Source organism: Carya illinoinensis, chromosome 11 (assembly GCF_018687715.1).
Source record: "Carya illinoinensis cultivar Pawnee chromosome 11, C.illinoinensisPawnee_v1, whole genome shotgun sequence".
Lineage (NCBI taxonomy): Eukaryota > Viridiplantae > Streptophyta > Magnoliopsida > Fagales > Juglandaceae > Carya > Carya illinoinensis.
Window position 1 is genome coordinate 5,027,739 of NC_056762.1, and position 26,331 is coordinate 5,054,069.

The following is a 26,331-nucleotide window of genomic DNA, read 5'->3' on the forward strand; positions in this document are numbered from 1 at the left end:
ACAAGGAAGAAAAATGAATCGCATGCTTCTTGTATAACTCAACTTTCTTCCATGTTATGCAGCAGATTACAGAAACTTGTTTTCTTTTTGGGAATCACATACGAACTCAAAGTTAAAGTCATTAGGTGAAAATTAATATATATATATATATATAAGTATTATTCATGACAGCCAATGGTACTTTTGCATATCATCTAAAGTGTTCTTGGTCCCTCTCTCCGGCTCAAACAAAATTTGTAAGGTTTCTCATCACTTGGATACAAACCAAAAAGAGTATGGGGAGGGGAGGGGGTGTCAGTGTGCTCAACCAAATTTTGTAGATCAAAAAGTAGTTATGACACTTTTTTTAAAGGTTTTGTTTATTGTATAATGGCTTAAGACTTAGTTATATACAATAATATGCATTTAATAAACTTGTCTATTCTACACATCATGCAGACTTTTCACTACTTAAATGAGTATTGCAAGCATTTTGGCTCCTGTATTTTGTGAACTGCTCTGTTATAGCTCAACTGTCTTCAGTGTCTGATGAGAAATCTGGCTCCTCTGGCTTAAACAGCTTGGGCATCTGTAAGCTGGTTGTATCAGACTTGTGTTGAATCCCTCTTCTGGTGTTTGCAGCAAATTTGGAAGCCAGAACTGTAGCTCCAAAGTGCTGGGCATTATGTGCATTCTCACCAGACAAGTTATCGGCACCACTATTCTGATAATCTGCGCCTGATCCATCCCTATAATTTAACTCTTGGTCCAAAACATGTGCATCGTATAAGCCCTCTTGTCTTGCCAACTCCATTTCTTTCTTTCTTTTCATGTACCGCCTCCATGCAACTTGTAAAAAGCAAGCTCCCCAAGTCCTCCACTGGTGGGAGTAGTACCTGAAAGCATGCTGGAGTTTCTTGCTATGGAGGCGCTTAAACTGACTGGAAACAAATTTGAGGTCTTCAGCTCGAAGTGCAAATGCCTCGACTTCAGTAAGGGACTTGACAGTTCGAGTTGATAATGGATGGTTGAGGTTAGAGGTGGGCATTAGAGCCCATGTCAGTAGCTCTTCTCCACAAAAGTCACCGGCTCTGAGGGTAATAGAATTGAAAAATCCTAACCTACCACCATCAGTTGTGGAGCTCTCTAGTTGGCCTCGAATGATGAATAGCATCTCATTCACTGGATCACCCTCCCGGATGATATACGTGTCCTTGGTATTCAAAGATGAGACTAGGCGTTCGCATATGGCATCTAAGAGCTGCTGGTCCATTTGTGCAAAAAAGGGAACCTGCAAATAGAACAATTGATTAATTCAGTGGATCCAGATCGGGAAATTTTGTCAGGCATAATAAGAATGGAATATATAAGTTGAAGTATCAACACAGACGTTATTATAGCAAATAAAAATATCGGCAAACATAAATAGAGAACTTGTTTTCTCAAAAAAGTTTTCTGCAGTAATAGCCTTTGCTCTTATTACAATTCATGTGGTTGTCTGAAAGGTGATGCACCAGTTTATCCACTTGTAAACCATCGTATTGGCCATACCCCAAGACAGTATAAATAAGAGTCAATAACAAGACGTGCTAATTCTCAAGTATCTGATAAAAGGAAGGCCTTTTCCTTGGATTTGTAGTCCAGGCTTATAAGTATCCACTATAGGCTTTATAGTTTATAAACTCCCCCAATCTGCAGTTGATGTCACCATCTGACCCCAAAATCTAAGGGTATGAAAGCCTTTCTTTTGTCCTTCCATATCCTTGGCTAGAATCGCCTATGTTGGCTTAGTGTGGGAAGTTCATGTTATTAAGAACAAGAATCTCAGGGAGCTTGTAATTGTTGCACCTCCGGCCTGTCCAAAAATCACACAAGACGATAGAGAAACAATATTTAAGTGGTTCGGCAACTTGCCTACGTCCACTGAAGCGGAAAATCAATATTTTTAATATGTTTGTACAATTTTATAAACACTCATAAACAACTCTCTATCTCTCTCAAATGGCCTCTGTTATGGGTTTCCCCAGAACCTAAATTTCGCCCAGTCCTCTACCTTGATCTCTCACCGCGGTGAGGATAAATTAATCTTCACAAATCGCCTCCTTTTATAGGAGAAACCATGAGGGACAAAACATAGCAATTTTCAAGTATTCTTTCGGTGCAGCTTGATCAAGAGCTCTCTTGGTCAATATTTGCTGCCACAAAGAATACGGTGGATGGGTAGATGGTTAGTGGATGGGTGGGTGGCTGTAAATCCACCAACCATTTCACACTTGGGCATTTCACACTTGGGGGGCTTCCAACAATCACCCCCTCCACCCAAGTGTGCCATACTAGGATGCTACAAACGGCTGCATCTTTCAAATGATTACACTCCTTCATTGGAATGCTTGTTAGCCATGAGAGATTTCCGCTATTAAATGCATCTGCAGGTACGTCTTCAAATGGATGTCCAGATGCCTCTCCAAATGCATCTTCAAATGCATTAGCATCGTCTACATCAACGGAGCTTGCAAGGGATTTTCTTCAAAGGAGATTTACTAGTACTTTACTGCACAATCTCAACTCTCTAGGATTCTTCTTTCACTCGAGTCTATGAGTCCGCACTCGTGTACACCTTGAGCAAACTGAGTTTCGCTCGAGTCACAACCGAAAGAACAATCTACCTGGTGCCTTTACAGCTTTCAAACTAGGCTCCATAATCCTACAATCACACCAATCTCTAACTTGGAGACTGGTTCTCAACATGCTAGTCTCTATCTCCAGCATGATCCCTTATCATCTATATAATTTTACAGCTCATGTCTTTAAGTCAAAAGACTAACTAAAGTGATGCATAACTTTAGTTCATCACGTACAGTGCACTTAATTAACACATCTATATAGGGCAACACATCTCCCACTGCACTGGGAATCAATGGTCTCGCACGGACCTTGACACATATCAGAGAACCTGTTGCTGAGGTCTCCATCTCTTACTTGGGGGACTGACTCCCCATCCTGCTGCTAACATATTTTGTTTTCAGTTGATGTGCCCATCTTGTGTGCAGTCTCTGCTAACTTCGACTTGCATTATCTCCATTCTTGCAAGATTTTCTTCGTACCGTAGTTCACTACCTTCATTCAGTAGGATATAGTTTAAGGTAGCAACCACCATAGAGGTCTGATCGTCTTGGCAGTTATGTGATCACCAACTTTAGGTGTAGATATCCCTGGAATATTTGACGTTTTGTTTCCATCTCTTACACCTGTACTTCATGTCGTGGTCTAAGGAGATTTCTTTAGATTTAGATGAGAAAAAGTAAAAATGAGTTCCTTTTACTTCTTCATCTAATTCACACAACCATTAACACGAGTAAAGACCAATGAATCATTCGTGACCTTCCATGTCTTTTTGAGAAAACACTACTGAATGACTGTTGTCTTCAAGTTGTCTTTAACAGTATTGTGCACCACAAGAAATGCAACGCCATGTATTTCTTCAGTCACCATATTCACAGCATCATTCTTAATTTTCTCCTGATTTTAGCAGTCTCTTGTGGTCTGTCTTGCCACAATTTCTAGCGAGTCATCTGTTGTCCAAATCTTGACTTGCCTCTGTCCTTACTATCAACATTCAGGACTAACAACTCGAGATCTTTCTAGACTCTCTTCTACGCACCTCTTTATCTAGGATAAGATCTTTTACATTAAGAAACTTCAACTTTGACTTTTTTGCAGAATTACTCATAGCCATTCTCATGAACTCCCAATCTTTTGACCACAATGTCAAATGCTATTGGGCAACAATAATATCTTTTGCCTCTTCTGAAGTTAAACTGTTTCTTCATCTGCACTTTGTTATTTGCAATTGGCTTTTCAAAGAAAGCCACAATGAGATTCGTTGCGGTTCTTCTCTTAATAACATTATGCTCCATGAGTTGTATGACTGCAAAAAACCTGCTGATATAACAAGTTAATCAGCATCGTCCAATGATCTGAAATTTGCTCCTCAAACTTCACGATCCCAACTAGCTTAAATCAAGCCCAAACAAACTGAGTCCGACAACATTGGACTCCAACTGGCTGACATCAAGCCCCAAAACCAATGAGTCTGGCAAGACTCCAACTGGTTGAGATCAAGTCCAAAACAAATGAGTCTGACACGACTCCAACTGGCTGCGATCAAGCCCAAAACAAATGAGTCTGTCACGACTCCAACTGGCTGCGATCAAGCCCTAAACACATGAGTCCATCATGACTCCAACTGACTGCGATCAAGCCCAAAACAAATGAGTCCATCACGACTCCGACTGGCTACGATTAAGCCCACAACTGATCTGCAACTATGAACGGTTCAGATTGAAAGTACCGATGGTGAATCTCAACATTCCCACCGTACCAATGAGTCCATAATTATCTAAATAGTTTGTCAGCACTATTTGATCATCGCAATGGAACTCCAACTGGCGTAGATCTAGCCCAAAATGATCTGCAACACGTGGACGGTTCAGATCGAATGTACCAATGGTGAATCTCAATATTCCCACCGTGCGGATGAGTCTGGAATGATCCAAATAGTTTGTCATCACTATTTGATCATCGCGATGGAACTCCAACTGGCGTAGATCTAGCCAAAAATGATCTGCAACACGTGGACGGTTCAGATCGACTATACTGATGGTGAATCTCAATATTTCCACCATATGGATGAGTTCAGAATGATCCAAATAGTTAGAAAGCACTATTTGATCGTCGAAATCGGACTCCGAATGGCTTAGATCTAGCCCAAAAAAGATCTGAAAAACGAACGGTTCTAATCTGTCTGGCGCATGGGATGCACGTGCGGAGTAGGGCGTCTGGGCGGTGCATGGGCGCATGGATCACACGCGCTACAGTTCTGTGTGCGCGTGGGGAGCGCGTGCGCGTGTATAACACGCGCTGAACCTGTGTAGGGCGCGTGAGGACGCGTGGGCGAGTGTTTGACACGCGTCTTCCTCCTTTGGAGCGCGTGGGCGCTTGTGAATCAGTAGTCTTCAACCTCTGATGCGCATGGGGGCGCGTGAGTTGCAGCAGATGCATGCGCCGATATTCTAGGGGCGCGTGTGGGCTCCTCCGACCTCTGTTTTCGATTCTATTTACGACAACAGATTCGTCTCGACGCGAGGAACACCCTGGAGTTGTCAAAAATTGATTTTGAGCAACTTGAATTTTTGAACAGCTCGAACTAGAGCTCTGATACCAATTGTTGCGCCTCCGGCCTGTCCAAAAATCACACAAGACGATTGAGAGACAATATTTAAGTGGTTCGGCAACTTGCCTACATCCACTGAAGCGGAAAATCAATATTTTTAATATGTTTGTACAATTTTACAAACACTCATAAACAACTCTCTATCTCTCTCAAATGGCCTCTATTCTGGGTTTCCCCAGAACCCAAATTTTGCCCAACCCTCTGCCTTGATCTCTTACCGCAGTGAGGATATTTTAATCTTCAAAAATTGCCTCCTTTTATAGGAGAAACCATGGGGGACAAAACATAACAATTTTCAAGTCTTCTTTCGGTGCAGCTTGATCAAGAGCTCTCTTGGTCAATATTTGCTGCCACAAAGAATACGGTGGATGGGTGGGCGGCTGTAAATCTACCAACCATTTCACACTTGGGCATTTCACACTTGGGGGGCTTCCAACAGTAATTAGAAGCTAGTGTTTCTCCTCCTTTGCAAGGCATGCCAATTTGGTAAGTAGACATCAGTAGGCAATATTTTCATTTCTGGATTACAGCAGCCCACTTTGGCATATCTTAAACAGCCACTTACCTTGTATTAAGTTCCTAATCATACACATTCATACCTACTTTGAAATATCTTTACAACATGAGATTCAAGAAGGCTGTAGATTAAGGACTTCAGTTCTAAGATCATATACCCCAGTTGCTTAATAAGATATTGTTGCCATTCAATAGCTTCCATGAAGTTACTAAAATTGCAGCCTTGAAGACTGAAGCTTACATTCTGCATCACATAAGATTTCTATCCATTCCAAGAATTATATATGACAAGTTGGCTCTTAGAAAATTAGTAATAGTCATATTACAAGTATCATAATAAAGAAGATACTGATATATGATTTGCTTTTGGACATTCTTTTGCAGCTGTTTATCTTTGAGGGTATCAGAGAGTGAGTTTTGCAAAAAATCTTCAATTGTCAAAACATAAGCTGCTGATTGTGAAGAGGCTGACATTTCAGAAACTACCCCAACACTAGTTATATCTTTAATTCTCAAAATTATTATTTGAAAATATGGATATCATGCAAAAAGGACTTACACGGCGAACAAGAGCCAGACAAAGATGTCTTTGAATTTGACGACGAAGGTCCAAAGGTAAAGCGCGCAAAATGGATTCTTCATCTACACCTCTCGTGGCAAGCCATTTGTACTGAACAAACCGACGAACACGTTCTTGCAACTCTGGAGGTAGTTGACGGTGCCTCATCCACTCCTCTGTATCCCTTCGTTTGACCCTCCATTCTTCTAGTCTTGCTGTTGTAGATTGTAGATAGTTCTTCAAGAAAACAAAAACGTGTCAGAAATAGACAACTAGTTTATCAAAACTCACAATAATGTTGTAGATTGTAGATAGTTCTCTCATGCAGTTAACTATGAATTATGAACCGGTGGGCCTTTATCCTGAACCTATTTACAAGATGAAGGCGGATCAGGAACTAGCACGTAAACAAAACCATGGATGCAGATGAAGTATTTGGCAAGGGCAAAAAATACCTGCATGTTGCCTATGAGGTGGGAGAACAGAACAAGGCCAGCTATGCAGATAAGCATGCTGAACAAAATCTCACCGCTAAAGGTGCTTGTAACAAGATTTTGCCCATACGAACTGCATATGAAAGCATTATTGAGCAAACTATTAGCACAATCTTCAAAAGTAACTATGTTGATGTAAAATTGTCAGGCCTCGGTCAACTTTCTACACAATCTTACAAAATTGAGAAAACTAGATATCGTCCATTGTAGGGAAGAAATTCACATGATGTTGGTTATTAACTTCTAGACATGGACAATCCATTTGCCTTTCCAGAGATTTCACTAATGCGCATAGAAATATAAGCAATACCGTTGGCTGATTTCATAACATTTGACTTCCTTAATAATTCCATTTAGCGTATTGGAAATTTATTGTGATCCTGGGTAGAACCTAATTTTGACCATGAATTGCACCATGAAAAAGCTTCACGCAGTCATTCAGAGAAAAATCATGTGAAAATATAGAAGCTTGTCACTCTTCATGAAACCTTAATCCTTAAACCAAGCTGAGATCCTAGAGAATCCAATCCTAGCACCCATGGGCTGCCAAAGGAAATATATGGCAATTCCCAACATCTTGAATGTGCGAGAATGATTCCATCAATTAGAAGATAAAATAAGATTTTTTTATTATTATTTTTAACAAAAGGAGGACGTCACCTCCACATTTATTAAAAAATCCTTACTCGGGTGGAGGAATCACCATAATTACAGCCAGACAGCCCAACCCAAAAAAAAATACCCACAAGTAGCATCCAACGTCTCCTAACGTCTAACATAAATACTCAATCTATCCATACCTAAAATAAAATGAAACAAGATCCCAATGCAAGAACCACCAATGAATTAAGGACTTGTTACATACCAAAAACCCGTCAAAATATATTAACTAAATTACTTCTACATATAACAATCCAACAATCTTCTTATATGAACATTAAGATCTTTGAGTTACCAGTGGTACCAATGCACTTTCGTGAAGAAAAAAAAGGGTCAACTTTAATACATAGTTTGGCATATTTGGGGAATACCAGTAATTGAACATGTGGTTAAACAAACAATACCTTAAATTCCTCAAACCCCACCAGAGGCAATAAAAGTACTTCTCAATGAAATTCGAGGAAGCGACCTCATTTGTAAAGGCGTCAGAAAATATTCCAAACTGGAAATAGTAATCATTCTGAGCATCACAACTAGAGAGCACTTTAGTGACATTCAGCCAAGAACGACGTTCGGGCTTGTCCATACTATTGCAATCAAGAAACAATGGATTACAAGACGGAGAGTGAGTGGCATTCATCTCCTCTCTGCACTGTAGACTCCAGCACTGATGCTGTCTCTGAATCGACAACACATACCACGAAGCTCCGAAAATCTGCACTGACATTTTACAAAACAGTAATGATAAATAGTGAGGTCCTCCCAGTAGGCGTTGTAGGAGAAAAAATGACGAAATTAAGTGCCTTACATGGCTAGCTAAGATGTAGAGAAGGAGATTGTAAGCTGCCCCTGCCCAAGCAGTTTTGGCTATAGATCCGGAAGTCTTGATTATCCGCCTGTGCAAAGGAAAAATAACAAAAAATCGTGGAACATACTGAACGAGGACAATCAGAGAAAGAGTGTGATTCGTATGAGCAGCTGTTGGGATTTTCATTGCTGGATTAATTATAAACCATATGACAATCTGCCAAAGCAAAAAAGAAAGCAACCAGTGCAAAAATTAGAAAACTAGCATCGAGATTCGATTAGCATAACTAAGGCCTAACCATCCAAACATGTGCAAAATCAAAACTTTTTCCAAAGTAATTTTTTAATAAAAAGAAATAAGTCTTGATTGATTCACCTGTGGCAGCGGCAGCGTGGCGGCTAGATCAACCATGAAATCCGTTTTCAAATACCTCTTGGCGATGGCGGACGGGTCCATGACGAGCTCGCCCCGACCGAAGACTCGAGAGCTGGGCGCCACGAAGGCGGTGCGGAACTTCATGATCATATGCAGGACATGGAAGAGGTCAGCGGCGGTTCGCAAGAAGGTGATGAAGATGCCCAGTCCAAGGTCGATCTGCATGCAGGCGGGGCCGCCGATGACAGGGACGAAGAGGTAGAGAGGGTCGAGGAACAAGGTGAGGAGGGAGGTAACGAGGAAGAAGTGATTCCATCGGGTGACGAGCTCGGAGCCAGGGTCGAGGATCTGGCCCCACCAGGGGACCTTGCGGTGAAGGGAGAAGGACTTGGGGAAGCGGTGGAAGCGAGAGGAGGTAGCGTAAAGGGGGTGGATGCTATGCATTTTCCGTGGAGGAAGAGAGAGAGTGAGAGTTGTAGAGAAAGAGAGATGGAGAATCTAAGAGGGGTTTGAGAGAGAGAGTTGTGGACAGCCATTGGAAGTCGCGGTATTTTCGGTTTGCTTCCTGAATGGCAGTTGGTATGTCCAACGACAATTCCGCGCCAAAATACCAAACTTATAAAATGTTTGTTTGTTTGTTTTGTTTTTTAGTAGAAATTGGAATGTTACTCATTACTGAGAAAAAACAAAACATTTTTTAAAATATTTATTAAAGAGATGAATTCCCCCCTCTAAATCTTTAAAATTCAAAATCTTCCCCTATTTTTTTTTTATTATCAAAATTTCATGTATATATAGAAATTGCCCCGCCCCGAAAATTATAACCCTTACTTATTCTCCAAAATTTTATAAGATATGTATACATGTAGAAATGTCTCCATTTTTTTCCTACATTGTCCAAAATTTTATTTAATTTCTATTCATCATGATTTATTACAAAGTGGTCCCTTCAAAATTAATTTCTTTGCCACCAACAATTCTTTCAATTTATGGATAAATTCTAAAAAAGCTTAAAACTGAAATGGGCCCCAAAGTTTTTTTTAGAAGAAGACAATACCCTAATTTTTTTGATAATCATCACTTATGGCAGAAAAATATTATGATTATAACCGAATACGTAAAGGTTACAACACTACAACACAATTGGTCTTTTGTGACAGAGGAAAACGTCACAAAAAATGACTAAAATGTCACTAAAGACATTTGGTGACGGTTCGAAACCGTCACGAGTACCGTTACCTAATGTGCATCACAGAAAATAATTGGTGATAATTTACTATTCAATCGTCACAAAAAACATTTTTAGTGACGGTTGGAGGTCTTCCACTTGATGTCATGTTCGAACGTGGGATTTTTTGTGACAGTTAAAATCTGTCACAAAATGTAACGTTCGAACGTCCAACAGAGCGTTCGAACGTTAACCCGACTGATTGACATTCGAATAAGAAAATTTGACGTTCGTTGGTTATAATTCGAACATATCATATTTACGTTGGAACGTCAAACAAAACATTCGAACGTTGTGTTCGTTTTGAAAGTGAATATGTTCAAACGTTGGGTCGTACATTCGAACATTATTTCATAATTTTGTGTAATTACATTCAAACGTTAGTTCTAACGTGAACCAACATTTGAACGTTTGTTATATATATTCGAACGTATAGATCAAAAATACTATTTTCATAAAATTAAAAAATATACAAATTGTATCATCATATTACACCATCAAATTAACAACTAACAATATTTTATATAGTTGTAAAATTAGATATTAAAAGTTCTATACAATGAGAAAAATGAATTGAGTTTATTTCTTCTTCTTTCCTCGCCCACCGCGATTCTACTATAGTGACATAACACACCCTATCTGGACTCTCATCTCCCTCTGCACTTGTTCTTAAACTTCACTGCACATTCTTTCCTCCTGGTCTATATGTTGCTCCTGCAAACGCATCTCTAAATCAGACTGCTGCTCTAAGAGAGACTCCAACTCTTGTTGTCTTGATCTCATATACTCATTTGATAAAAAAAAAAATACTGCAAAATAAGTAACATTTAAAAGAAATACAAATAAAAATTAAATTAATGACATGTTGCATAATTTAATAAATTATTCCCAACATATTCAATAAAAGTTTACAAATTTATTCAAAATGATATCATATATTTCTACAATATATAAACATATTCACAACTAAATTTATAATGTTTTACATATTCCCAACAATTTTAATAAATAATGTAATACACAAATTCACAATATATAAACATATTTTCCATAGACTAAAGTAATTCACAAATCACATATACATATGCACAATAATAACTAATTCACAAATGCCAAAACATAGTCACAAAAAAATAACTACAACATATGCTTCAAATTCACATACACAATTGTAAAACATATTCATTTTAACCTATAAATATACACAAATATTTATATTTTCATTTTAAAAATAAGCATACACATAACACAATTTTTCATTTTAATTCATCATATTACGTAATCCATATCACAAATATTTGCTTTTAATTCATCAACATAAACAATTCAATTCCTTCTAATTCATCAATAATATCCAATTCAAAACATATTCATAATATATACAATCAAAATTCATTACTCAACTCACAATATTATATCCATATCTAATCCTTCAAAATCCACAATCAACTCACATTATACACATAAAAACATTCATCATTATCCACAACAAAAGCATAACAAAATATATAAACATCTTAATAAAGTTTAGAAATATACCTATCACTCACAATATCCTTTTACAAATCACAAGTTTTGAACAAGTCACAACAATCAATCTTTTAAAAAAATCACAACACTAGTTAGTTAAAGACATATATATATAAAAACACAAAATAAATATCATAAAATTGTAAAATATTTAAAGGAAAAAAGAGTTTTTTCTTACCAAAATCAATAGAGAGCAAAAATATTAATCCTCTCTCACTCTACTCTCTGTCTCTCACTCCAACAAACACTCTCTCTCTAACCCACAGCCCTCTCTCACTCTCACTCTCTCTTTCACGCACGGGAGGAGCAGAAAAAATTATTCTGCTTTCTCCCATACGTTTATTAATTAAAACCACTCTAATTTGATATGACGTTCGAACGTTTAAAAAGTAACGTTCGAACATTTAAAAAGTAACATTCAAATGTTAAATTTTAACGTTTGAACGTTATTTAAAAATGAGTAGAAAATTTTTCACATTTTTTCACGTTCGAACGTACATGCATATACGTTCGAACGTTTAAAAGTAACATTCGAATGTTAAATTTTAACGTTCGAACATTATTTAAAAATGAGTGGGAAATTTCCCGCATTTTTTCACGTTTGAATGTTTAAAAAGTAACGTTCGAACGTTAAAATTTAACATTCGAATGTTATTTAAAAATGAGTGAGAAACTTTTCACATTCTTTAATATTCGAACATATCTGCATATACGTTCAAACGTGAAAAAAGTAACTTTCAAACATTAAAATTTAACGTTCGAACGTATGTGAAAGAAATATACTCTATTATTATAAATAATATATAATAATATATATAATATATTAACTATATATAATATTAACTATATACTATAATATATACTATATATATTAATATATTAACTATATAATATATTATATGTAATGACTATATATAATATATAATGAGTATAGATATATACTATATATATTATATAATATATACTAGACTATATATAGTCTAGTATATAATATAGTGTATTATATAATATAATATAGCACTAGACTATATATATTATACTAGTATATAATATAGTGTATTATATATTATATATATAGTCTATAATATACTACAGTTAACTTATCCAATTTTAATATTAAATCATTACGCTTCAAATTTCAATCTCTTTAAATTTATAATAATTATTCACAAAGGATACATTATTTTATTTAAAAACTACATAAAATTTAAATTATAGTCATATTTACGAAATACTTTATCTAACATTCGAACTTCACCCACTAACGTTCGAACGCCACTGATTAACGTTCGAACATCACTGATTAACGTTCAAACTTCACTGATCAACGTTCGAACGTCACTGATTAACGTTCGAACGTTGGTGCCAAAAAATATTACGTTTGCACGTAAAAATCTTTAATGTTCGAACGTTCATGTAACGTTCGAACGTACAGTTTTTTACATTCGAACGTTAGACGAATTCTCATCTAGATTTAGTGACGATTTATACAAACCATCACAAAAACTGATTTTTTGTGACAATTTGGGGACTATCACTAATTCTAAAGCGTTACTAAATCTCAATTTTGTTGTAGTGCAAATAATCATAAAGGCCAAACCCAGGCATTAAAACCAACTATAAAAACTTATCACTACACAATACATACAAGTAAATAAAAATATAGAAATAACAACTAAAAAGCAGACCAAAAGAAAATTAAAAGCTAAAAACAAACATCTATACAAACCTGTTATTTATGACGAAGAACATGTAAACAAGCTTGATCCATACGAATAGCTCCCAGAATATCTTTAAGTGATTGGACTCAAAGAATGCCTCCTTACCACTAGAGCCTAATTTGGCTAATCTATCTGCGACATGATTTGTTTCTCGAAAACAATGGAAGATCCGTACCACTAGTGCCTCGCCATCAATTTAGCTTGATTCTAGTATGTCTGACTCCTCCAAGGGATAGACCTACTTTTATCCCCCTTTATCCCACCAATGAACTAAAAGTTTAGAGTCAGTTTTCACTTCAACATGAGTTATATTCATTTGTGCACAAATATTCAAGTCATCCGAAAGAGCTCGAATCTCAGCAATATTACTGGAACTGATGCCGTAATGTTTGACAAAAGTAAATATCATATGACCGTTTGCATCTAAGGATTCCTCCACCTCTACTTCTTCTAGGGTTCCCGATGCTAATTCCCATCTACATTTAGCTTCGCAAAGTGTGCAAGGAGCATCCATTTCAAAATCTAATTTTCTTATTCCTGACAGGCATAGTCCATAAGCCAAGTTCCTTTAAAACTATACTATCTGAACCCTTGATGAATGTTTTATTCGGTTTAGTATATAAAACTTGAGCTAAAAAGCTCTTGATTTTATAACACACTTGCTCCACTGCATCCACAACCCCCCTCCATGCTGGCTTTGCAATTGAATAGCCAAAGAAACCAATTGATAATATAAGGGAGAATTCCTATAACAACATTGAACTGTGATACTGCCTGAGCCTTGGATAACCACTTATGTATCCCCCCCTCCCCAACATGTATGAGCAGGCCCAATATTCAGCCCCAAAGTTGATTCAAATGCAATCTAGACATAATTAGGGATTTCACCCATCAGAAGCACATAATCCAAGGACTCACAAGAAGCCACTTTACAACATTCATATTTTGAAGCCATTATTCACAATATTCTATTCAAAAGGCAAACCAATATTCAAACCTCTCCACATAAGAGTATAAATTTTTTGAAGCAGTAAAGTATGCCATATCCATTTAGTCCACTCCACTTTCTCTTTGTGTTCATAAGTGTAATGCCAAACTGAAAATGTAGAAAAGTCACCATTCTGTTCAGCTCTCCATATAGGAATGTCGAGACCTGTAGCAAACTTAATGTTTTGTAATTTTAATTCTTTAGTAATGGTATTCCCTAGAATACCCAAAGACAACTAGTTTTCAAACTAGAAGGATATCTTATTTTCATTCATAATCCATCAAGAACACCACTAATAAAAATTTTCATCAACGGTCTTAATGCCTTCCAAAAACTAAATTCATAGAAAATGTGATCACTTAGGAAAGTGTGGTGTATATTTCTATATTGGGCACCGAAAAAGCTGGCCCATAGAGAGTTACCATAGAGGAACTGGCACACAAATTTCATATGAAGTTCTTTCTCCATTTCCTCTAACTTCTATATTCCGAGCCCACCTTCTTCCGTAGGCTTGCAAACTTTTTCCCAAGACATGCCACTTATTTCTTTTTCTTCTTGCCATCCTTACTACCCCATAAGAAATATGCAAAATTTTGATTTAAGTTTATAAAGCACACTACAAGGCATATTAAGCACTGCTAGAAGATGAATGAGAATGCTGGACGACACATGCTTTAATAACACTAGTCTATCCCCCTTAGAGAGTAAAGCTCCTTTCCATGAGGCTAATTTCTTATGCACTTTTTGGATCAAAGGCTCAAGATACATAGCACGAATACTACATGTACATATTGGTGCACCCAAATAGAAAAAAGAAAAAGAGCCTTCATTAAACCCTATAGTTTGAATCCCAATCTTCTTACGAGTAGTGGAAGTCTGTTTAGCAAAATTCATAGCAAATTTTGAATGACTCACCTTCTGATTAGAAATAATTTAATACAACCTTAATGTATCCATGCATGCCTTCAAAGAACTCTTGGATCCATTAAAAAAAAAAAACATAAGATCATCTGCATAAAGAATATGAGAAATAGTAGGACGTCCTCTATGCATCTTGTATCCAAGAATCTTCCCATATGAAACAGTACTCTTATTAATTAGTTGGCTTAGAACTTCTTCAACAACAATGAATCAATGCGGGAATATTAGATTCCCTTGTCTAAAACCCCGTGATGATTGGAAGTAGTCTTTACTAGTGCCATTTATTAATAAAGAGAAAGAAAGAGCAGTGATACAATTAGATGTCAGGTGTCTCCACTTTGCAAAGGAGGCCAAGGCTTGGCCTCCAAAATAAAACTCCATTCGAGTCTATCATATACTTTTGTCATATCCACTTTAATCATCACATTGCCTCCCTGCACATTGGCATTTATACTTTGAAGTATCTCTTGGGCAAGAGTAATATTTTCATCTATATTGTGGGTCTACGACCTTTGATAAAAGCCCCTTGTTCTTTTGAAACAATTTTATGGAGTAAGGGATTGAGCCTATTAACCAAAATCTTGGAGAAGACTTTATATAGCACCATGCACTGACTAATAGGCCTGAGTTTTGCAAAACTCAAGAGATTGTCTTCTTTAGGAATAATAACAATAGAAGTGAAAAAGTAAAATTTAGGAAGGGGTTACCATTAAAAAAACTGCACTTGCTTCTACCATGTCCTCCTTAATAATATCCCAACAATGCATAAAGAAACATAAACCAAATTCGTCAGGTCCCCGACTGCTATCTTTTTTAATGTCAAATAAAGTAGTTTTAATGACTTCCTCCAATGAAGGACTTTGGCAAAGAGAATCATTTTCCTCATCTATAATAACATATTGAAACAGGTCCTTCCAAGTATCCATATGGTGCATCCCTTCTGTGTTAAGAACAGATTGAAAATAATTAACAACTTCCTCATGAATCTCTTGAGGAGAGTTGAGGTTCATTCCATCTTCCAAAATCATATGTTGTAACTGGAGGGTCTATTTAGTACTTCAGCCCAACAAGAAATTATATCAGTCACATGGCCCAAATTGATGGTTAGCAAGGTTCTATATTCCGCTTCACATGGAAGGATAAGAGTTCGGAATGGTGTTTATGATTGCTCATATTATTCAGGAGTAATCTAAGTTGATAAGCATCACACGAGATAAGTATCACATGAGCGTGATCCAACTGCAGTATTGATTCAACTCAGTCTAACGCCTATATATATAGATACCAGGAAATCCTAAGATATCTCTGATTGGATTCTTGAGTAATTATATTTTTTTCCTCACTGACTTAAGAATCAAAGTAATTGTAGGAGTACAACGCCAACATCCCTTGATACTTTGCATGTGAATGGTTACGTTTGGTGGTGGGACACATCATTTACATTAACATCTGTCTATTCCTTTTAGTCTAAAGCCCTACATGAAAAATTTGGATTTCGAATCCCCTTCTTTTAGCCATTTCACTTGGGATTGATGCTTAAACTTCTTTAAATGTTTGTATAATATTATACAATATTAAACTTATTATCTGTCAGGACCTCAAAGTTCTTGATTATACAATATTAAACTTCTTAATAAGGAATCCAAAGTGAAATAAACACTAAAAAAATCATTTAAGGTTCATATATCTTGTATGAAAAAAATGGTTGAGAACTTTTATCTTTTAGAATTCATTAAACAAGAAAAAATTTATTTTGAGGTCTCAATTGTAACATTATCTACTTAATGTGGCACCAAAATATTCAGATTTTACATAAAACTTGTATAAACTAACTTGCTTACTATAATGAAATATGAGTTTATAAAAAATCACATGATACTTTTTATTGAAATTTTTTTAAAAAAAAAACATCGGAAAAATCTAGTTGCAAGCACAACTGCGCACTAATATGTATATCAATTTAATGTGATTGATCAAAAAGTAGATTTTATTGAAAACAGTGCTAATTTTAATTTTGAATATAAATGAATCAATATTGATATACAGATTAGTACACGACTTTAAATGTACATAGCAAAACTTAAAAATATCATTACAAAAATTGAAAATAAATGAATATTATTCCATAAAAAACTATCATAAAAAATTTATAAGGGGTGATAAGTTATATTTTTTATAATTGTATTTTTACATTTATATGGCTAGTTATATTTTTTTATCTTCAAAATGAAAACTCCCTTAAATTAGGTAATTTTACCGATATATAACTTCTATAAAGAGTTATTATTTTACTTTTATCGTGTAATATTTAAATATAAGATTTATTTATTTATTTTATATAAATATTACACTTTAGAAAAATTTACGCCCACATATATTGCCATGTCATGCTTTTCAATTAATTACATGCTTTACATGCGCGCTTTTCAACCTAAGCTAAATATTGCCATGTCACATAATGACAAAGTTATACTCTCTCTCTCTCTCTCTCTCTCTCTCTCTCTCTCTCTCTCTCTCTCTCTCTCTCTCTCAAGAGATCTTAACTTTTAAGAATTGGCCGGACGCCATCATAGGCACCACACGGAAAACAAAATACTGTGGCACATTTATAGTCAACACAGATTTCCATATCTAGTTACAGAGAATGACAGCTTGGGACACTAGGATTAAGGGGAAAAAAAAAAAGAAAAAAAAAAGGAGAGAGGATATATATTCAAGCTGCCGAGGTTAGATGCCATACATACACAGGCAAACCACAAAAAGTATATATATGCTATGCATGAGATGGCAGATCATAACGTATTGAAGAGCAAGGTGGTGAGAACGAAGAAGCTCATGGGAACGACTAGCGTTGTTTCTTCTGCAATCTCTATGAATTCATACGCAAAAATATTGCGAAAAGAAGATCATGATGAAGTTTTTGTGGTCAGTAATGGTGAAAAAGGATCAGTCTCTGCTCATAAACCGGTGATCAGCTCTGCTGAAATATTAGCAGACAACAAAGATATTTATTATTCTGGTGATGATCATGATCATGATCTCAAACATCCAAGTATTCCTGGTTGGTTTGCGGAGGATTCTCCAATTTGGCCAGGTGAGTTTCAGGACTACTTTTAATGAACTTTTCAATGATGTCCTCAAAATCTATTAGACTTTCTTATATCTATACATTAATGGACTAATATCCCTTTGTTTAGATACATTTATATGTTAAGTTCTGTTTCTGATAAATCTCAGCGCAATACATGATCAGAATAAGTTAATATTAATTGTTTCCTTACTTTAGCATCACTTCGAATATATATATACACATCTCTCTCTCTCTCTCTCTCTCTCTCTCTCTCTCTCTCTCTCTCTCTCTCTCTCTCTCTCTCTCTCTCTCTATATATATATATATATATGTATGATGGAAACTGGTTTCTTATATATATATATATAGGCTTTTCCAGGTAATTTATAAGTTACTGACCATGCATGCATGTTGAGTATGAACCTTAATTTTTCCGAAAATATTTGTAGTTATGGGATGGTTTAATTTAAAGCATTATCATCGCGTGCATGTCGATCCATCTTGGGTCTTCAATAATTTAGTCAGTATTTTTTTTCTTTTTTTTTTTTTCTTTTTTGTAGTGTTCTTAATTAATGCTAGCTCTTGCAGTAGTACTACCATATATACAGGCCTACTAGGAAGGCTTGATCTTATAATTGTCATCTAAATTAAATAAAATGTGCGCACATTACCATGCATCCAACATGAGCACGTGTCACACGTTGAGCACTTGTGGGTGTGTGCTTTTTGTGCGTGCAGGCTTTGATAAGAAATTGCAGTACATGTGGCTCTTCTTAATTACTTGAAAAACTTCCTCATGACCATTCCACTACTTTCTTGAATAAATAAAAGACATTATATATAGCTTATAAAACGCGCGCATTACCAATTAATAATGTCATAATCTTATCCTTTTCTAAAGAAAAACTCATGATCAAAAACAACAACCAGACAAAAACTTATTCAAAATATGAGATTCCTTTTTTTGGAGTGATCGTGTATTAATCGGTGAAGATCAGTTGACAATGATCTTGCGCGCATGCGTATCCAGTTCAATATCGTTTAAAGTTGGCTACCTATACATATATATAATTTTGCTTTGAAATTCTCTTATTCCACTTGCACTAATGGACCATATATAACAACTTGCATGATATGAATGCATCTTGTAGGACAAGCACACTTTTTAAAAGTCGAGAAAATTCTGTTTCAAGGATCTTCCAAGTACCAGAGCATGATGGTGTTTCAGGTATGCAATATCTTGTTCCTGAGTTTTCCTTTGATCGTAATGCAAAAGCTAGCTAGCATGTGTTTAATGCGACTACTTACATAGAATATATATATATATATATGTTGATGAAAATCTTTATTTATTGCAGTCATCAGCATATGGTAGGGTTTTTGTCCTTGATGGAGCACTACAACTTACCGAGAAGGATGAATGTTCTTACCAAGAAATGATTACCCACCTTCCACTTTGCTCAATTCCCAACCCAAAGAAGGTTAAGTACTCAGCTCCTCCATCTCTACCTAGATATTCTACCACTTTAGTAATGATTAATTTATTAGCAAATGCAAGAAATTAAATATTCTTATTATGTCGAAATTACCAACAGATACTGCTAGCTCCATGACCTGTCGGGTATCAAAAAACTTGTTTTTCCACCAAAAACTCCAAGTTAATCATTTGTCCCACCCGTTTTACTGATCCATCATTTTTCCTGATCTCAGATATTGCTCCTTGGGGGTGGAGATGGAGGTATCCTACGAGAAATCTCTCGCCACTCTTCTGTTGAGCAGATTGATATTTGTGAAATAGACTCAATGTTGATTGATGTGAGTACATTAATAATATTGTAAGCCTGATCTTATTCTAGAATTTAAATATTAGATACAGTATAAATGGATGTTATCTGAAGTTCTGAACGCATGCTGCATGCAGCAAAAAATCTTGTCTCAGTTCTAAAAAACTAAACTAAAGTTATTAAAAAAAGGTGTATAAACAACTAGCTAGCTAGCAGGATTTTTTGATATAGGCAAGAACTTTTGAGTGCTATATTACATGGTTTTGGTTTGAATTTTCAGGTGTATAAGGAATTCTTCCCAGATATTGCAGTTGGATACGAGGACCCTCGTGTCTCATTGCATATTACAGACGGTAGATATATACATGTTCTGCTGTCTTAGCAATATCTTCATTGTCGGCGGTCCCTTTTAGTATAACACATGAGCCAGCGGCGCCCTTTGTTTTTCTACAGGGATTGCATTTTTGGAGTCTAGTTCGGGAGGAAATTATGATGCAATAATAGTGGACGCGTTCGACCCACTAAGTCTCTCTCTCTCTCTCTCTCTCTCTCTCTCTCTCTCTCTCTCTCTCTCAATTTTCTGCAATAATTCCTTAATTTCGAATAAGGTATTTGACAAATTAAGTCATGTCTGATAGATAGGCTGATACAATTGATATATGATGATCAGGGCCTGATCATGATCTTTTCAAAACGTCGTTTTTTGAAATGGTGGTGAAAGCACTCCGCCCGGGAGGAGTATTGTGCATCCAAGCAGAGAGCATCTGGTTTGATTCCCAGCTTGACATTGAACAGATTGCCACTAAATGTCGCCAAATATTTAAAGGCTCTGTGGAGTATGCATGGACTATTGTTCCTACATATCCAAGGTTATATATACATATATATCATCCTCCCTAACTCTCATCATCATCATCAGTTCTACTTCATGTACTAGCAAGTTTGATCTATAGCTAGGATTTATTTTCTCAGCTTTTTTTCTTTAATATTACTAATAAAAGATTTCTTTTTCCTTTTTGTTAATGTCGATACAAAACATAATATAAAGTCACTTAATTCTGTAATTATTTTATTTATATATATAAATAAACTAAAGATCATGCCATGTGGTAATAAAACGATATTATATACCCTTCTTAAAGTAATGTTGCATGCAGTTCTCATGATTTCCTCCATCCTCATTTGGCATCTTATCCAACAGAAGTAGTAGTAGCTGCATGCATCGCAATTAAAGATTTGGCTCAACTAAAAAAAAAAGATAGAATTTATAGTTACAATATTTATATAATAAGTACACTGAGATATATAATACTGAACTGTGCTCGATCAGTACTAATATTAGTGTGAAACATTTATATATATATATATATATATATTTATATATGCATGTGATGTAGACCTATCATGCAGTAGTAGTAGCGGCTAATAGCTAGATTGTTACTCTGATTTTCAGTGGAGTTATTGGATTCTTGCTGTGCTCCTCGGAGGGGCCATCTGTCAACTTCAAAAGTCCGATTAATCCAATTGATCATCATCTAAATGAGAGTTTTGGAGTAGCAAAAGCGCCATTGAAGTTTTACAACTCAGAGGTTAATTATTTAGTTATTCCATGGATATTACATACCCTTGTCTGCAAGTAGTTCTTTTTATAAATTGTTCGATAATATACATAATATATATAGATGATATTGGTTATATTCCCTGCTTGCAGATACATTCAGCTTCATTTTGCTTGCCATCTTTTGCCAAGAAGAAGGTGATCGAGGACGAGTACTCATGAAAAGTTGGTAGCTGGCAGCATGATGATGATCATGAATGGGGTTGGTACAACTACAAAAAGATATGAAATAAGTAGTGAAAGTTCAATATCATCCAGCAGCATGCTCCAGCAGCTACCGATCAAGGCAATTTGATTATAAGCATTGTTTGCCATCATTATTTATACACACTCCGACAATAATCTCACCCAACTCGGACATCATAATTGTGTTTAGATTGTATTGACCAATATGCATAAAAGCTGTTAGATCATTTGCTAGTGTGAATCAATTTGGTTGGCTTGAAATTAGCAAATTCAAATTATATATATAATTTGCTAGTATATATGATCAATCCATGCATGCAGTAGTCCACTACACATGACGGATTGTATTATAACTTTACTTTGCCAAGAAAACAAGCATGTATAATGTGATCATAACCGTCGTTGGGAGTTAGTGTTGTTAATAACTTGGCCATGTCCAAAACCATGGTTCTATCATGACGTGTTATATATTATAAATAATTTCTAAGAAAGAGTTTGTACTCATACTAAAACAACAAGAATTATTTTATTTCGACATTGGATGAAGGCCGCAAGCTAAGGATCAGCTGGTCTTTTTCTCACTTAATTCCCATGGAGCTTATTGATCATTAGAGCTGCAACCATCATTTTCAAAAGCCAAGAGGAAGGACACATGAGAGCTTATAATTTTTTATTAAATCTTTGATATTCTCTTGGAATTCGAAAGGCAGTCACACCAACTTAGGCCTGGTTTGGATAGTTAATATAGATTTTAAGTTGTTTAAATATTTATATTATGACTACCAGTACTATATACTTTGTTGCCTTACGAACACATGAAAGTTTTCATTACCAGTAGTATACGTACCTACTTTTAAACAATTTGATCGATCCTTCTAAACCTTTTGGTGAATTTTTTTTGTTTTTTATTTTTTATTATTCCTTTAAAAAGCACAAATTTGAACCTAAGCTAGTTTCCCATGATATGAAAAATGAAAAGATCATGATCATCCAAGAAAAAGAAAATTTTGGGCCCCTTAACTCAAGCAAATGCTGCCAATTAACTATGGCCAAGGATGCCATTAATGCTGATCATCAGTAGGAATTCGAAGTTTATTTTCGACCCTTTTTTTTGTGGGGAGGGGGGTTGTTTGTGTCATAGTTTAGAAGGTGGCTCATGCTCATGAATTCCCCAACATATTCTGATCAAGTAAGGTGGCAGAAGCGGCAAGATATGTATATGTTTGCAGCAGATCAAAGTACTCCACTAACATTGGTGCATGTTTCTGTCCCTCATGGAGACGACATGGATCGAGCATATATAGAGATAATTGAATCCACTGTTTCCCAGCTGAAAGTGATTAGAGATTTTTCTGCTCACTGAAACTTGGATTCAACCCAACAAAACCAGTTTTCACTGAACCCTTTGTTTCCGGTACTGAACGTAATCGGCAAAATTTACTTGAACCACATCTCAACGCCAATTGTTCTCTAGATCTGATCCCTTTGAGACACTATAAAGATAGAAAAAGATCATCATGTGATTTGGATTCTAATATGCTATCTTCTGAGGTGGGGTCGTAGCAGTCGCACTATAACAAGTACTGTTGGTGATGGTATAATATCAATATATGTTCTTTACATAAGCAAATTAAAGAAAATAAATGTATTTACAAGCATGTTTATTGACACACATCAATACACCGTTGACGTACGCAAAAGTTATGTACATAGAAGTTAATGTCGGAGCCTCCACATGATCAGCCTGTATATATAAAAAACATTTTAGTGCTTTCACGGGTATACTGTTGGAGATTACAGTGATTGCGGTAGTGGTGAGGATATAAAGATAAGAGTATACTGGTTACAAGAGAAGGTGGTGACATTCATGAATATTCTTCGGTATAACTATTAAGAGGTGCTTTGACCTTAAAATTCCATGTCATTTCAATTATTTTAGTTGTATGGTCATATAACGTCTTCTTGTGTATGGATATCGATCGATGTGTTCAATCGAGAGAAGACAATATATTATGAACGAAAGAGGAAGTGCTTTTTTACTTAAAAAATTCCATGACTTTAGATTTATGATCGGTTATTTTAGAAAGTAGAAATTGAATGGCCTTTATGGGAATAAGAACCTAATGGTCTTTTGTGTATATTTGAAATGTCATTTAAATAAAAATTAAATGAGAAATAAGGAATATTACTTGTAAGAAATGAAAATTGTTTAACTAATTATAATAAAATTAATTAGGTTAATAGTGCTTGACATGACAATTATGAGCAAAGGAAATGTTTCGAAATTTTGTATAAATAATAAATAGAAACTAAATAGTAGATGAAATTTCAGACGTGAATAGAGATGAAAAACTAAACAGAAAATATACTCTTAGGCTGGTTTTTCACTCCAACACCACACACCTCACATGGTGAATCCGGTCTAGTCGCCACGTCACGGTTTTCATCCAACTCCATTGCCAGAACACCCCTTTCCCTCAACTCCATCGTCTTCTCCTTTGTCTTCTCCTACACACTGAAAAATGGATCTCTTACTCTCCTTCATCTACTCCTACAGGTAGAGAAAGGAATCTCTAACTCTCTCATCTTCTTCTACATGCAAAGAAATGTGTCTCTCGTCTTCTCCTTCATCCTTTCCTACACATAGAAAAAATGTTCAGTCTCTTCTCCTATAAAAACCCTTGTTGTGCTCTGTCATTTTCTACCATCTAACTACTATACCCTATTTCCCTCTCTCACGATAAGAACTTCCCTCTCATAGCCTCGATTTATACCTGCGTCCCATATCTGTGAGTTGATAGTGAGCTGGAGGAAAGTACTGCATCCAAATCTTTGAGTCGAAGACATACGGTTAATTGCCTCCATCATGGTAAGTTTTCGGTCGAACCCTTCATTTTGCCTCCCCATCACAGCTGTGTTTAGTGTTTTTGTTTGGAAGATTTTTCTATAAATCATTGGTCAAATATTTTGATTTTTGTTGTTGTGCTAGTCAACTGTTTGAAGGAATTATTGAGCTAAATGGAATATATGGAGGAGTAAGGATCAAATAAACTAAATAACAATATAGTTTTTTTTTTTTTTGTACATACTATATGCCTCTTGTTGTACTAACAACTTCAAAACCCAAAAGTTGTGCAATTCCATATGGAAAACTTGATTGTTGGAAATGGTACTAAAGAGAGCAAGTTTAAGTATTTTTGTATTAAGCTTTTGGACTCTATGCATCTAAGTCCCATATTCATGACAAGGTTGTTCTTTTTCCATGTACTGAGTACAAATGTTAAATTGATAGTGAGCTCATGCATACTCATAAAAACTTTCATATATTTGTTTTTTAAGGGTTGGCATAAATGATCCAACCCTATAGGATTCCACAAATTATGTCGGCCATATGTCTTGACAGCCATACAACACTCACCAGTCAAGGGTGAGCATTCTTTATGTACAAATAAACATGATATGGGCTCCATGTTTCTACTGGTGTATAAATTGGTACATTTCATTGTGGTTTGAACCTTCAAATCTACAATTGCACAACACCAATAGAACAAACCTGCCAAGCCACGACTGTCCAAACCAAATTCAGTACAAAGGAAACTTTATCCGTACCAAAACCTTCCATTTCCCCATGTAAAGTCTTTCATTCCCCACTTGCAAAAAGTCCCACAATAGAGACACAAGTGGCAATGAGTGATGTGTAGATTTGCATTTCCAAAACCATAGAAAATGTGGCAACTGCAAGGGTACAAAGAAAGCCAATGATATTTTGACTTAGAAACTCCTGATGGTCCTTTATAGTCAGCTATGGAAAGTCAACAGTCTTATCCCATTTCTTATTCAAAAAAATTATACAGAAAGTTCAGTTTCCTTGATTGATACTGTAATTTGAGTGCTCTTCTTTTCATTTTTTTTTTTTTAATTTTAAACTCTATTCCTCCGGTCCTAAGTTTTTAGTTCAATGGCAAAATTCAGGGATCATCCTTTGTGCTCATGCTATCCCAAAATACACCATTCAAGTAAGCCAGTACCTAGAACAATCTCTCGTTGTACAACCCTTGTAACCATGTATTATCACCAAAGTCATACTTTTGAATTAATTGCCCCCACTTCCGAATGGAAGTCTTTAACCGTATGTTGAATCAGCAGTGTGATCCCAATTTCTCGAGAAGTTTATGCATTATATGTCATCGACAATATCTATGGCTAGTGTTTGTAAATACAAATATTGCAATTTTTCTCTTCATTGCTTGGTCTTGTTCTATTATGATCGCTTTTTGAGCTCGACCATCCATGTATTCCAACCATGCTCGAAACAACCAAACAAAAGTAGTTGTGTCCTCGCTAGAAGTCAAGCCAGCCCCTAACAATATAGGTTGTCCATGATGGTTAACCCCAACAAAATGACTAAAAGGCATACCGTATCTATTTGTTAGGTATGTCGTATCAAAGATGATAACATTTCTAAAATACTCATACGCTACTCGACTTTGTGTGTCAGTTAAGAGCACATTTATGAGTCTCAACTCTTCATCCACATCCATAATAGAAACAAAACTATCATTCATCAACCTCATCCTCACAAAGTAATCATTAAGTGCTTCAACACCCCCTTTACGTAACCTTAATTGTCTGACTTTGTCGACAAAATTTCTACAGTCTTT

At 35.8% G+C, this 26,331-nt stretch overlaps 2 protein-coding genes across 2 annotated transcripts; one reads left to right on the top strand and one right to left on the bottom strand.

Moving 5' to 3' along the window:
• Positions 1 to 190: 190 nt before the first annotated feature.
• Positions 191 to 9,079, bottom strand: LOC122280890 (probable cyclic nucleotide-gated ion channel 16). Its single transcript, XM_043091995.1, has 6 exons — positions 8,625 to 9,079; positions 8,250 to 8,465; positions 7,846 to 8,156; positions 6,743 to 6,854; positions 6,288 to 6,524; positions 191 to 1,270 (listed from the first exon to the last, which is right to left on the bottom strand). The coding sequence occupies exons 1-6, from the start codon at positions 9,066 to 9,068 to the stop codon at positions 509 to 511; spliced, it is 2,082 nt and encodes a 693-aa protein (XP_042947929.1). The 5' UTR covers positions 9,069 to 9,079; the 3' UTR covers positions 191 to 508.
• An 8,478-nt stretch (positions 9,080 to 17,557) lies between these two features.
• On the top strand, positions 17,558 to 21,956 carry LOC122280891 (spermidine synthase 1-like). Its single transcript, XM_043091996.1, has 9 exons — positions 17,558 to 18,106; positions 19,234 to 19,310; positions 19,441 to 19,563; positions 19,793 to 19,897; positions 20,147 to 20,219; positions 20,320 to 20,391; positions 20,537 to 20,735; positions 21,320 to 21,455; positions 21,578 to 21,956. The coding sequence occupies exons 1-9, from the start codon at positions 17,788 to 17,790 to the stop codon at positions 21,644 to 21,646; spliced, it is 1,173 nt and encodes a 390-aa protein (XP_042947930.1). The 5' UTR covers positions 17,558 to 17,787; the 3' UTR covers positions 21,647 to 21,956.
• Positions 21,957 to 26,331: the final 4,375 nt, after the last annotated feature.

Bases quoted from the DNA above. Each gene is read 5' to 3' on its own strand.
- LOC122280890 (XM_043091995.1), bottom strand. From the start codon at position 9,068: ATGCATAGCATCCACCCCCTTTACGCTACCTCCTCTCGCTTCCACCGC. The intron at 8,466-8,624 runs GTGAATCAATCA...TTGCTTTGGCAG, and splicing joins CCACGCTGCCGCTGCCACAG to ATTGTCATATGGTTTATAAT. The intron at 8,157-8,249 runs GTAAGGCACTTA...ATGTCAGTGCAG, and splicing joins TCTACATCTTAGCTAGCCAT to ATTTTCGGAGCTTCGTGGTA.
- LOC122280891 (XM_043091996.1), top strand. From the start codon at position 17,788: ATGCATGAGATGGCAGATCATAACGTATTGAAGAGCAAGGTGGTGAGA. The intron at 19,564-19,792 runs GTTAAGTACTCA...TCCTGATCTCAG, and splicing joins CAATTCCCAACCCAAAGAAG to ATATTGCTCCTTGGGGGTGG. The intron at 20,220-20,319 runs GTAGATATATAC...GTTTTTCTACAG, and splicing joins CTCATTGCATATTACAGACG to GGATTGCATTTTTGGAGTCT.